At 32.5% G+C, this 14,345-nt stretch overlaps 1 protein-coding gene across 1 annotated transcript in view; it reads left to right on the top strand.

The window, feature by feature from the left end:
- Nucleotides 1-14,345, top strand: part of LOTGIDRAFT_130112 (hypothetical protein) — a gene marked incomplete at both ends in the record, with an annotated part of 24,463 nt that overhangs the window by 5,386 nt on the left and 4,732 nt on the right. Inside the window, 20 exons of the mRNA XM_009065161.1 lie at nt 70-434; nt 844-980; nt 1,262-1,393; nt 2,192-2,318; nt 2,633-2,857; nt 3,261-3,811; nt 4,594-4,757; nt 5,271-5,385; nt 5,855-5,982; nt 6,825-6,938; nt 7,432-7,573; nt 7,871-7,991; nt 8,736-8,960; nt 9,316-9,442; nt 9,891-10,068; nt 10,805-10,906; nt 11,543-11,617; nt 11,830-11,914; nt 13,140-13,347; nt 13,937-14,075. Of these exons, the coding sequence (XP_009063409.1) occupies nt 70-434; nt 844-980; nt 1,262-1,393; nt 2,192-2,318; nt 2,633-2,857; nt 3,261-3,811; nt 4,594-4,757; nt 5,271-5,385; nt 5,855-5,982; nt 6,825-6,938; nt 7,432-7,573; nt 7,871-7,991; nt 8,736-8,960; nt 9,316-9,442; nt 9,891-10,068; nt 10,805-10,906; nt 11,543-11,617; nt 11,830-11,914; nt 13,140-13,347; nt 13,937-14,075 (3,460 nt within the window). The remainder of the gene's footprint in view (nt 1-69; nt 435-843; nt 981-1,261; nt 1,394-2,191; nt 2,319-2,632; nt 2,858-3,260; nt 3,812-4,593; nt 4,758-5,270; nt 5,386-5,854; nt 5,983-6,824; nt 6,939-7,431; nt 7,574-7,870; nt 7,992-8,735; nt 8,961-9,315; nt 9,443-9,890; nt 10,069-10,804; nt 10,907-11,542; nt 11,618-11,829; nt 11,915-13,139; nt 13,348-13,936; nt 14,076-14,345) is intronic.

The raw sequence follows: 14,345 nt of genomic DNA, 5'->3' as shown, positions 1-14,345 counted from the left end.
TGTGTTTGATTATGGTATGTGTTTGAGTCATGGCATGTGTTTGATTCATAGTATGTGTCTGATTCATAGTATTTGTTTGTGTCATGGTATGTGGTTGATTCATGGTATGTGTTTGATTCATGGTATGTGTTTGTGTCATGGAATGTGTTTGATTCATGGTATGTGTTTGAGTCATGGCATGTGTTTGATTCATAGTATGTGTCTGATTCATAGTATGTGTCTGATTCATAGTATTTGTTTGAGTCATGATATGTGTCTGATTCGTTGTATGTCTTTGAGTCATTGGTGCCACAAGTTATTAATTGAAACTGTATGGTTATTTTTACAGTGTCGTAATCAAATTAGAATGTGTGAACAACAGATTAAACAAAGAGGTAGAATGGCTGAAGCAAGATGGTCTTCAGATAAATGTCAACAATCAGCTACAGGAAAAGGTACGAACATTAGATTAACATATTTCAATATATTTTCATAGGATTATAGTAATAGCCAATTTGATATATATATGATTTTGCTTGGATTTTTTTGCGGATATTTGTGGTCTCCATTGTAATCTAACAAATTTTCTACCACAGTCCTGTTCTAAAGACGCTATATTTAACCAATTATAGCCTATCAAGTTTCTTGATAACATAACGAGTTGTGGGATAGCAAAACCCAAAAAGAGCAGTATGATAGCCACTTTGAACAGTTGGCAAAATGCAGACACCTGATTGTAGCTTACTCAGGCCCACATGATAACTCTGCACAATATTCCATCAACGAATGATTTTCTTTTGCTCCAGAAAAAGAACATACTGTAGTTGAATTATTAATCAATCAACTCTGTGTACTATTTTGTAGGTGCTACAATATCTAAAGTGTTAACAGTGCTAGACTTATTTGATAGACATAAATTTGATTTGGTAGACAATGCTAACAATATGGATTCATTATATAATAAAATATTTGCTTGCACTCAGAATCAAGACAGTAATGAGGTAAGGGAATGGGAGACAGGGTCGTCATTTCTCATAAAATCTTACGAGAAAAATTTGATGCAAGAAAGATCATACTTTTGACAAACATATTGGCAAATTGAGCAAGAATGGTCCTATTGGTGATAAGTGGAACTCTTCATTGTAAAGTTACATTAAGCCCTTTATTTTCCCTGGTGACCAAAAATTGGATTGTGGTTATGATTTGATCATAAGTTGTTACTTATATAAGTCTGATGATTAAAATAAAATATTGATTAATCATTTAGATGTATTATTTTCAGTCTGTACCTACTGATGATTCTGTTATAAGATTGTTATTAGATCTAGCTGTTAGTACTAGACGTTGTGGTGATCATAGAGCTATAGTAGTAGCTAAACTACTAGAACGTCGACAATCAGAAATACGTAGTGAGGTATGTATATACTGATATATTATGAAAATTAAAGAATTAGGCGTAAAAAGCACACATTTTCCATCATGTCGATCATGTGCAGAGAATGCAATTGAAAGGAAAATGAATCTGATTGGATGATGACGATCTGCCTTGCAGACAATTATCAAACTTGTTTGATTTTACTCAAGACTTTAATCAATTAATCCTGCCGTTAATTTTTTATCGCCAAAATTATTTGAAAGGTTTATGTAAACTTTTAAAGTTTGTTTTGTTTTTTGGTAGGTGTAAGAAAACTACTGTACGGATCTGAGCAAAACAAGCGCATAATTCTAGATACTTAGCAGTATACTCTGGGTGACCGCTTGGAACCTTGTATATGCCATATTTGGTCATTTTGACTTTTTAGTACCGTTTGAAAGCTGTAAAATTGCGGATCTTTTGATCGAAACCTCTTTTTCTTAGCTTGAAAAAGCACTAATTAAATAACATGTATATAAACAGTTAGATTTAAAACCTTGTAAAATATTATATTATACCAGGTTCAATGTTCCTTTTCTGCGGATGAAAACAAAAAAGAATGAAAACCACATATAGCGGCAAAAAGATCAAATAAAAAGATTTTAACTTGATACGCGTACAAATTGTTTTTTGCATTTTTCTCGAAAAGTAATTTCGCATCATACGAGGTTTCAAGTGGTCACCAACAAAATATAGTTTGATCAAGTAGATACATAGATATAAATAGCATACTTTAGAAGTCTTTACCTAGCATTGCATTTTCTTTTTTTATTAAATGTTATTGTTTCATATTACTAGAAATATGGTGATAATGATATGGGAGATGATAAAGATTCTAGTGGTTCAGATACAATGGTCACACCTAGTATTCCAGTCTTTCAACATTTATTAATGGATTTCTTAGATACATCAGCTCCTGTCTTAGGTAATAACTAATTATATTTATGACTTTTTGGGTGGGTGATATTGGTTCAAGTGGATATCACAATATTAAGCATCAAAATATCACGATATGGGTATATATTTTTGGGGATTTGCGTGCTGCCATTGGCATTGCAATTTTTTCAAATTTTCAAAGAGGCAGTGATATAAACAGCAAAAATAGGTCCTATCCTTTAAAGTACTAAATGAACTCCCCAAAATGGGAGCTTGAGTTGACAAACCTCCATGCTGATTGGCTGCAGTTGGTCCTCTGCCATGATGAATGGGTTGATTTTAATCCTTTCATTCTTTTTTCAGAGGACAACCCATCAGAAGAAAACAGCCTTGCATTTAAAAACCTGATTCATTTATTCTGTGAACTCACCAGACATGATGTCTTCTCTCATGATGCCTATATGTGTACCTTGATATCACGAGGTGAATTGATGAGAACCCCAGCTCCTATCGTACCATTTAATGATAGTTTAGATCTTGGTAGTGTTAAAAGTCTAACAGAGAGTTACAGTATAAAACATGAGGTAGGTCAAATTTGGTGATTTTTTCGACAAGGATGTACAAAACTAAGGTCAATGAGGGAATTGGGCAATATAAAACTATTTCTGATTTGATGTTAATATTTTTTTTTAGCCCCAAGATGATATTAAAATTGATATTAGTATAGATAATATGGAGAATGATTTTACTAATCTGATTGGTTCTGTGAAGTACGAGCCTAAATCTAGTCCGGATCCTCCAGGTAATTTACATTATATTTTATTTTTATACCCATTGTACACTGCATGGCGTTGGCTGCTTCAATAGCCCACATGGTGCAGAAAAGTAGGACGTAAAACTCCATTCATTTCTTTTCAGCCTTATTTTGAACTGCATTATAGTTTAGCTCTTTAAATTTTCTTTCTAGCCTCAGTAAAGTCTACCAAGTCAGATAAAGGTGACATCAACATACCCAGTGTAGGTGAATCTCTTCAAAATTCAAACCAACCCAAAGGACCTTCCAGACACATGCAGTATGTGACACATTTCCCTCTACCACTAGATGAATACTCAGTCCACGAATGCAATCAACGCATGATGATGTTGTACGGCGTGGGCAAGGCTAGAGATGAAGCTCGACATTTCCAAAAGAAGATTTCCAAGGAAGTCCTGAGACTCTATGGGAAGAGGAATTCCATTGACATCAACAGTGGTGACCTGGGGAAGGTCAGAAAGAAGAAAGAAAAAGAAGGTGAAGGAGCTTACACTGGCCAAGCACCATCGTTACCTAATTTAGAAGCCATCTTCCAGAAATTCAAGAAGCTGTCGTATTTTGATCAGCATGCTGTGACCAACCAGTGCGTCAGTACCGTTCTCGAACAAATGATCAGTTTTATTGAAGGCAATTCCAGTTATTTAGCTAAAGTGGAACATGTGGCGTATTTATTTGATATGATGGAACACGCTATGAATATAAATGGTCTCATCGATTTTATTGTAAAAGTAAGAAATTTTATACAGTTGAATTGAAGCTTCCTTTTCTTCCTTCTCTTATTGCAGAATGAAAACCTGGCATACAGTTTCCTTACAATTTGATCAGATTAGATTACTCTAACAATATCTGTTGATTTTATCTTGAAGTCATCTTGAAACAAATGGTGGTTGTGGGTTCTAATTTCGGTCAGCATGTCTTATGAGCTGAAATCATTATTGTGGTACAGGAATAGACATTGCCAAGTGATTTGGCCAAGGACCAGACGACAGAATTCTTGTAAAAATGGTTGTTTATTTTTTGTTTTCTTAGCTTTGAGAAACCTGGTAACTCTTTGCCATGGTGTGTCAACTCAGCATCTCTTTTAGAGAGTTCACAAGACTGTTATTAATGATTTTGAATTTCAGTTATTTACCCATCCTTGTGAAAATCAAGCACTTGATATTACTTGATCAGGGTGTGTCAACTCTGCATCTCTTCTAGAGAGTTCACAAGACTGTTATTAATGATTTTGTATTTCAGTTATTGATCAGTTATTCCCATAATTTACCCATCCTCGTAAAAATTGATCACTTGATATCACTTGATCTTGGTGTGTCAACTCTGCATCTCTTCTAGAGAGTTCACAAGGCTATTATTAATATAAGTTCATGTATTTCAGTTATTGAATCAGTTATGTGAAGTAGTAACTCAGTTGAATATCACTTGATATCACTTGATCTGGGTGTGTCAACTCTGCATGTCTTCTAGAGAGTTCACAAGACTTATCAATATGAAATTTGATTTATTTCAGTTATTGAATCAGTTATGTGAAGTAGTAACTCAGTTGAAGATAAAAGAATCAACATTAGTCAGTAGTTATACTATGACACTAGGATTATGTATTGTTAGTGTTTTAAGAAATTACAATTCTTATATGTTAGTTTCACAAGAACAAACAGCAGAGGCCTTTGAAGGGTAAGTTGATTTTTGTATTTGTGAACTTCAAAAACCCAGTAACGCTGCATTACTTGCCTTCATTTCAAATTTTAGCTTAAAGTGATACTACGTCTTAGAATGAACATAAAATTTAAGTTCTCAAGAATGGTCAATATGAGTATATATTCATCAGTGAACTTATCTGGTGTCATAAAGTTACAACAGAATCCCTGTAGAATCTGGAAAATGCATAAAACTAAGTTATTATTGAAAAATGCTTAATCTTAATATTAAGTGTTTTTCAATGGTTAATTGCATATTTATAGATAATTACTAAGTTTTTTGGATTTATCGGATTATATAAGGATCCTGTTATGTTATTTATGACACCAGGTATATCTACTGGCTCTTATTGGCCAAGTTTAAAATTCTTTAATTTTATGTTAATTCTAAGACGTAGTATCACTTTAATCTAAACCATATTCATGGATCGGCCATATTGGATTCCTTTGTATAATGAATTTACAAATTTGAACCCTCTGTATCCTACAGATTAATTGGTGTTATGAGGTTATTAGATGTATCAAATCCTGCTGATTGTACCTCACCATCTAGATGTATGCTGGCCTATCTATGTGACACTTATTCCTGTAATATATATCTAAAGGTAGGCTTAGTCATTTTTTCTCTAGCAAAGTGTATACCTGTTTTAAATACATAGCTACCATTAAAGATGGGTTCCCTTATTTTTATTTATGAAAATGAAAATGCTAATACTTATATGAATATAAAGTAGAGGTGATCTAATGACTTGGAAAAATACTAGTTTGTCTCACATGTCTATAATTAATTCATAATTAGCTAAATTAGAAGAGAATTACCAGCAGAATTCCAATGAGTGACTGATCAAGAAAGGTCAAAAAGTCTTTTTTTGGTTATCCAGACTATACATACATATACATTTCCTATTGGTTAAAACTCTTAATTATATGCAATAAGAACATAATGATATGGCCAATGTGTTTATTTAGCTTTCGTGATTTGTTTTGCAGCTTTGAATCATTATTTGGTTTATTTTTCATCAACTGTTTTGATGACTTTGTCTGTTTAAGTCTACTATTTGCTATATCTTATAGAATAAATATTCAGAGATGTTTAATGCACCCTATAACAAAATGAAGAATACTCTATATGCCACAGTGAATGCCTCCTCTTCTAATCTGAGATGGGATCCTTCCTTTATGATAGATGTTATCACTGGCTGGTAAGTCAACTATTTTATATCATTTCAGTTCTCTTTGCATACATACTAGTAATTTCTGATTGAAATGTACATGTAGGTTCTATAATGCCTGTGTTATGTACTTTTGGTTCAATGTAGATTTCATTTTGTGTTATCATTTCATTTTATTTTCTGTTTAAATTATCAATTTTTCTGTTTCACACTTTGTTTATTATTTCTTTTTGTTTCTGATTAAGATGCAAATTTTTCTGATATCATTTCATTTCATATTTAGAATGCAGATTCTGTATTTCATTTTGTGATGTTGTTTCATTTCATTTGGGTTTTAAAAAGCGGATTCTAAATTTCATTTTGTGATATCATTTCATTTCTGTTTTAAAAAGCGGATTCTAAATTTCATTTTGTGATATCATTTCATTTGGTTTTAAAAAGCAGATTCTATATTACATTTTATGATAACATTTCATTTCACTTTCACATCTGATTAAAATACCAATTCTGTATTTCATTTTCTGATATCATTTCATTTCACTTTCACATCTGATTAAAATACCAATTCTGTATTTCATTTTCTGATATGATTTCATTTCACTTTCACATCTGATTAAAATACCAATTCTGTATTTCATTTTCTGATATCATTTCATTTGGTTTTAAAAAGCAGATTCTGTATTTCATTTTCTGATATGATTTCATTTCACTTTCACATCTGATTAAAATACCAATTCTGTATTTCATTTTCTGATATCATTTCATTTCATATTTAAAAAGCAGATTCTGTATCTCATTAAAATATATGATTTCATTTCATCTGATTGAAATACCAATTCTACTTTTTGTTATATAATCTGATTTTATTTCAGTAAGGGACAAATTGATCAACAGTTCGTTCGTCAAGTTCAAGAAAACTCATTAAATCTATATAGTTTTGTTTGTAATGCTACTTTAAATATTTGTGGTACCCAACAGCCTGAAAGGTCAGTAAATATTTATAACTCTTATATCTCCTGTTCAGTGAGCTCACTTACTTAGCTGAAGCACCCCTCTTAAACCAGATTTATTTTTTGATTCTTTATCCCTTTTCAGAATTGAAATCTGACAATTGCTTCTTCTGCAATTCAATAACATAATTTAGTTTGTTTCATTGAACATTTTTATTGAATTGCATGATAACAAATTCATATTTCAGATCTGATAAAATGTTCCATGAAACAAACTTTATGTTATGAATTGCAAGAGAACCAAATGTCAGATTTTGATTTTGAAACGGGATATGAATGGCTAGAGTATAATGAAACCATGTTTTGTTTTTCAGGTTAAATGACATTGCTGTATCGTGTGCTGAGTTTACTGCTAGATGTAATGCACTAAACTTTTTATTAGATTGCAGGAGAACCAAATGCCAGATTTAAATTCTAAAAAAAGGAAAGGAATGGTTAAAGTATAATGACACAATGTTTTGTTTTTCAGGTTAAATGACATTGCTATATTGTGTGCTGAGTTTACTGCTAGATGTAATGCTTTAAGTTCAGAATGGTTAGGTGTATTGAAGGCTTTATGCTGTTCATCTAATAACAGTTGTGGTTTTATAGATGTTTTAACTCAAATAGATGTATGTAAACACAAAATATAACACCTTAGTGATCGAATACAAAATGACGGGCCTTACGTGAATATGCAGTAATCAGAAGTTTTGTCACTTTTTGCCATTATTGAAGAAGTATGGATCCAAAATCAGAAATTTGTTAGATAAAATCTGTAACTTGCAAAACATAAGAAAAAATGTTAGATTTGATACCATGGAAGTAGAAGTTGTAAAAATGGCCAAAAAGAAAGTGGTATATCCTTGAGCACTCTGGACATTTATTCATTGATTGTTGGTTTCATTTCATTTCATTCTTTATTTTAGGTGAGTGATATGTCTATACATGATTCACTATCAGTATTTACAGCTATATTGATAGCTAGACATTGTTTTTCTCTACAAGATTTTGTTATCCATGTAGCTCTACCTTCATTGATGTCAGCTTGTCCTTCAGGTAATCTATAGAATATTTTTGGTACACCTTTACCACCAATAAACTATCTCTGCACAGATGTGGCTAACCTTAAAGTCGGTATAATACCTTCGGATTTTTCAACCTGGTTTCCACCTTGTCAGTGATGCAGGTCGTAGGGTCTGACGTGGAAAAAGTGTCTAGTCGTTTGGATGAGATAATAAACTGCTCAAGGCCCTGTGTGCTACAGGATGTGCCCAATTAAGATACCCTTGACAGAAGGAAATCGACAAAAAGAGAAAGCTAATGTAGCTGGCACAATTCATGGAGTTCATTAGCCCACATGGTGCAGAAGAGTAGGACGTAAAATTCCATTAATTTCTTTTTCTACACAAATGTGGCTGTGTTGGTTGCCTTTGCTTATTCCATTGTTTCCATTTGGACAAGCTGTTGCACAGTCAAAAAGAATATTTACATGAATATTTGCTTGGTTTTATCGTACAAGTGATGGTGTTGGGTGCTAATCATGGTCAGTCTGTAGGCTAAGGCTGAGCTGTAAATGGGTATGGATAATCTGGGAAAGATCAATGCCAAGGACTAGATGGTAGAAAGGATTCTTGTGAACTAAAGTTGGTATCCATGTAAAAAAGGTTCTTGTTTCCATCCTGCTTTGCCCTGAAAGTGCTGTCAGTTGTACTGATACTACAGCGCCATTGTACCACTCGGTCAGCAAAGAAAAAAGCAATTTCAAATTTTATATGATTTTGTATTTTTCAGCTGGTGGAGATCAAGATGCAGAATCTGGAGCTAGACTGACGTGTCATTTATTATTACGTCTCTTTAAGACATCTCATTTAACACAACCCCAACCAGGTCTGTCATCTGGTAGTCGGAATGCACCACTTATCAAATCATCAGCAGATTGTCATCTATTAGAAGCAGCTCATGATAGTATCACTGTTGGTGGTGTATTAGCTGTTTTAAAAGCTATCTTAATGTTAGGTTAGTCTAACTTTACTAATTTAGTCATTTTATGTCAAGTTGTGATGGTTAATCTGAAACTGATTTTGTCAAGTCGAGAGTTCACATAGCCTTAGTTTGTTTCTCTTAAAGAAACAGTCAGTAAAGGTGGTTTTAAGAAGATCTTGCAACTGGCAGACTCCTTTGAGAGTAACTAGAGACATTTTCTGCCAGTTGCCATGAGTGTCTTTTTTTTTTGAGCTTTTTGCTGAGATCTTATCAGATTCTGTAATATGCCAGTGAACCTTAACATCCTTTCAGTTGAAATTGAGTTCTATCAGCTGAGAAAGTGAAAGATATTGTGCAGTATATTTAATCATAATGTGTTATATTAAAGGTGATTCATACAATGATGATGATTATAAAGCTAAGAACACCAGTAGTAATACGAAAGATAAATCTGGAGATATATTTAATTTATTACAACAATTAGATGATGATGAAATAGATCTGAATCTACTTGGGTAAGTCAGACTTATTGCTTTTGATGTAAGTCAAACTTTTTACTGACTGTCTTTGATGGAAGTCATACTTATTGACTTGCTGACTTTGATGTAAGTAAAACTTATTGACATTGATGTAAGTCAAATTTATTGACTTTGATGTAAGTCAAACTAATTGACTTTGATGTAAGTCAAACTTATTGACTTTGATGTAAATCAGACTTATTGACTTATCGACTTGAATGTAAGTAAGACTTATTGACTTTGATGTAAGCCAAACTTATTGACAATGATGTAAGTCAAACTTATTGACTTTGATGTAAGTCAAACTTATTAACCTTTTTGTTAGTCAAAGCCTTTAATTTTGATGTAAGTCAGACTTTATTTGTGTCAAATACAAATCTAGAACATCTCCTTTAAATTGAATTGTGAATTGCTGCAAAAACCTGTATTTTTTGTGTATTAACAGATCATCTATGACTAGTAAAAACAGTGGTGTAGAAAGAGCAGGATTAAGTGAGTTCGCTAAGTATTCTCTACGTGAAATGTGTAGCCAGGAATGGGTCAGAGAGAAGTTTTTAAAAGAACCTGAATATAGCTTGTTTCATGAAGACATGTTGTTAGATAATCTACTATCACCTAAACAGGTACCATGGATATATTTTTGATATTCTGTATTCCTGATAGTTCCATACATTTATGGAATAAGTAAACCCTAGAACTAACAATCTCACTGCCATACGAAATCTGAAATCCCCAAAAATGTCTGGCAATACATTGGTACCAGCTATTGAACTTTTCACATGAGGAAGTATATCAATCATAAATGAGGAAATATTTCATATGTTAAGTGGTATCAGGTGTCTTATAAGAGCAAGCATACCCATCCAGTTGCCTCACTACCATTATTGCACAATATTACCCAAGAAATTTGTAGTTATCACGATAGGTCTATCAGTTGTGATCTACAACAGTTTAGTTCAGAAGATTTAAGATCAACATGCTGTCATTTAAAGGTGACATCCTTGATAGCTCGGATAATAGTAATTTTCAAATTTATGGCATAAAAATGTCATAATCATTGACATAATCAAGGTCATGTCAACAGATTTTTGAACTTTAGACCAGATTTGTTTGACATAACCAAGCAAATGATGTCAAGATTCAAACACTCCGTATGATTGAGCAACAGTCCATCCTCAAATATCAGAGAAAATTTCTATTTACGGCATAAAGGTGTCATAATAGTTTATGCCAACAGAGATCACCATTGGTTGATTGACCTAGAAAATGATGTCAAGATTCCAACACCCTATATGATTGAGCTACAGTCCATCCTCAAATATCAGAACATGTATATCAAAACACTATTGTTTATTACAGGCCCATCAGTTGTTACAGATGATATGTTATCCTACTGGTGTACCTAATCAATATGATGGTACAGAAACAGATAATAAATCTAATATAATTAGAATATTACAGGTATTTATAACCATTATTTCATAATAATTTGGCCTCTCATTATTCATTATTTAATGATATATTGAGCCATTTAAATTTTGATTTTTAAGTTAAATGAATTTTAAGTACAGTTGTTGCTGGTAAGAAATATGCATGAAGAATTTGCGTGTTACTATGATACATAATTACTTCAAATGTACTGGAAAGAACATCGTATCATGAATAAGGGTTTTGACATTAACCTGTATTAAACTAATCCCACTACACTTCGTTTTGGGGGCGTGGAAAAGAGATCGGTAACAGAAATGAGGTCATGTAAATAAAACACAACATCGCTTTGCCGCTGCCCATTTGAAGAGATAAGAACACATTCTTTCCACTCAAAATCTTACTCAATTCTGTACCGTACATATTCATCAAAATATGTAATGGCATGCTGTTTTCGTTTTGTTTACGTTCGCAAACAAAATGTCATAACGAGTGGTTTGTTTTGATTGGCTTAAATTTGCTACCAATACAGTAGGGCCAATTTTAATTGGACAATATTTATCTATGAATACTTGTGTTACCACAGCTAGGAGGACGTATGACGAATAGGCGTGTGGTTTGGACACGATGTGGAAAGAAGTACTATCAATTTTGGTTTTCTCATTGTAGACATTAGACAAATGGTCATTACGTGTCAGTTGGCTTGAGTTACAGTTTATGTTTAAACAATCAACATCAGTAGCAGTAAGTATTATTCATTCATTGATTCTCATCAAGAATATTGAAAACCTAAATTAAAACAGCTTTGGCAGAGGTAGAATAACTACCTCAGAACTGATTAGCTAACAGGTGGGAATCATATTAATCTGTTGACGAATGGGTGAATACTGATAAATACACATTGAAATGACTGTCTGTGAGTTTTGCTAACTAAAATATGGATATTTACATTGTAGGAAAAGAATAGCTTATTAGATATATTTGCTAAGGGAACAATAGACCTGTTTCATCAACAGACAGAGAGTAATAAATCAACCAATAGTTCAACACCAACCCAACATAAAAAGTACATATCAAACGTTTGAACATTAAAGATGGGTTCCCTTATTTCATGTATGAAAATGAAAATGCTAATACTTATATGAATAGAAAGTTGAGGTGTTCCAATGACTTGGAAAAATACCAATTTTTCTCACATATCCATAATTTATTCATGATTAGCTAAATAAGAAGAGAATTACCAGCAGAATTCCAATTAGTGACGGATCAAGAAAGGTCAAAAATTATTTTTTGTTTATCCAGACTGTATATACATGGACATTTAGAATTGGTTAAAAATCTATATTATATGCAATAAGAACATAATGATATGATTAGGAATACATGATAATTCATTAGAAACACCAATTAATCAAATAGTTTGCTTAATTTGACACTAAAAAAATAAGGAAACCCATATTTAAGTACCTGAAAATAAATTGTTATCTTTTAAATCATCAAAATTATTATGATCATGAAATTGGAATAAGCTCATACTAGAAGCATCCAAATATCACTTAGGGAGTTAAGGTATTAACTTTGTACTAATGGCAAAGTTACAAAAGCACAGGCACAGGACTTTACTTAGGCTGTAGCCATCTTTTTTTATCATAGATTTCCTATTGAATATGATCAATGAATATGTTATATTAAACTCTGATGTTTATTAACTCATGTGGTGTCTCTTAGTAATGACTGCTTCATATACTGTATAATTGTGAATATAATGCTCATATAAAATGTGCATGTGGTTTGGCCCACAAGTGAATCTATATCACTATAATAAATAATCTTTTAAAGGCATATTAGAAGCACAGGTTATAGATAAATAGGACAATTTTATGGATAGATAGTTCTAGAAGATTTTAAAATAAGACAATTTTATGGATGGATACTTCTAGAATATTTTAATAATTAATAATTAATAATTATATTCCTGATAAATGAATAAATAAATAAATCTTCTAGAACTATCTATCCATAAAATTGTCTTATTTATCTATAATAAATGTGATCCCTGCCAGGAAGAATAATTCAACTCATGATTTTTTTACAGTAGTAGCAAATGGTAATATCAAAAATGTCCTTTTTACATGTATAGATTCATGAAACTACTATACTTTCATATAATGTTAATTAGATGGCAAGTAGACTTACATAAAACACCATTATTTTCAGGAATTATTGAATCAAATTTAGAAGATATCATTTCTTCCTCTGCCTCTAGCATTATCAGATTATAATAATAATTTTTGTTCTATTTTTGATTTAACTAGGTCTGACAGTGATGATAGTATTTGGCTAGTAGCACCATTAATATCTAAACTATCAGCTAACGTACAGGGTCGGGTGTTAAAATCAGCTGGTCAGGTTTTAGAAAGTGGCAACAATCTAGTCTCCAAATCAAAATTTGATAAAGAAAAAAATCAAAAAAGGTAATGTGAAAAATTTCAACATTTTTATATACCAATGAAACATCACTGGATATGTGAACTCTACAAAGCAGCTGCAAATGGGATCAGGTGTTACTTTTTGTCCCCCTTGATATCCAGGTCAGAGAAACTAACATGAAAAAGCGTCTAGTTGTACAGATGGGACAATTAACCAAGGCCCCTTGTGCTACATGTTGAGCATGTTCAAAAATAAAAAGGAATAGGCTCATGCAGTGGTGTATTTAGACAGTAATTTTTGGGCCATAGCCACCCCTTCGACCATAAAAAATGAAAAATGTATTCTACTTTCACTTTCAAAATCGTATTAGATGTACTTGCGGCTTTCTACATTAGAAAGTGACCTCTCCACCAGCTAGTGCCCCCTGAAATCTGCAGAGGTATATCAAGCTCTCGGATGCCCCCCACCGTCAATGAAATTCCTGCTACGCCACTGGGCTCATGCAGTGTGTTTAAAAATCAGAAAATGGTACATTAATTGAACTATTTGTTAGGTAAAATTCTATTTAAACTTCATTTCATTTCATTTCTTCGTTTTGGGAAGCATCTTTAACCATTGATCTTTTTATTTCAGTAAATCCTTATTAGGTCATCAACCATTTCTGTCATTGGTATTATCATGTTTAAAGGGACAAGATGAACAAAGAGAGGGGCTATTGAATTCTTTACATTCACAGCTAGAAAAATTCATCTTTAATATGAAAGAAATATTGGTAAGAACTATGAAAAAAATTTAAATAGCTATTAAATTTTCAATTGACATGGATCACTGACACTCAAAAATTGTTTGCGAGTTTTCATAAAAGTATGTAAGTCGAGGCCCTGTATGCTACAGGCTGTGCACTTTAAAGATCCCTCGACAGTTGGAAATAAAAAAAGAGCAGGCTAATGCTGCTGTCCTGGCAAAATTACTCTCATTGCAGACTGCATGGCGTTGTCAGTCTTCAGTAGCCTGTCTCCATTAGCTCACATGGTGCAGAAGT

Source organism: Lottia gigantea (genome assembly GCF_000327385.1).
Source record: "Lottia gigantea unplaced genomic scaffold LOTGIsca_68, whole genome shotgun sequence".
Taxonomy (NCBI): domain Eukaryota; kingdom Metazoa; phylum Mollusca; class Gastropoda; family Lottiidae; genus Lottia; species Lottia gigantea.
The sequence above is the reverse complement of the archived record's forward strand: the minus strand, read 5'-3'. Positions and strand labels throughout refer to the sequence as shown.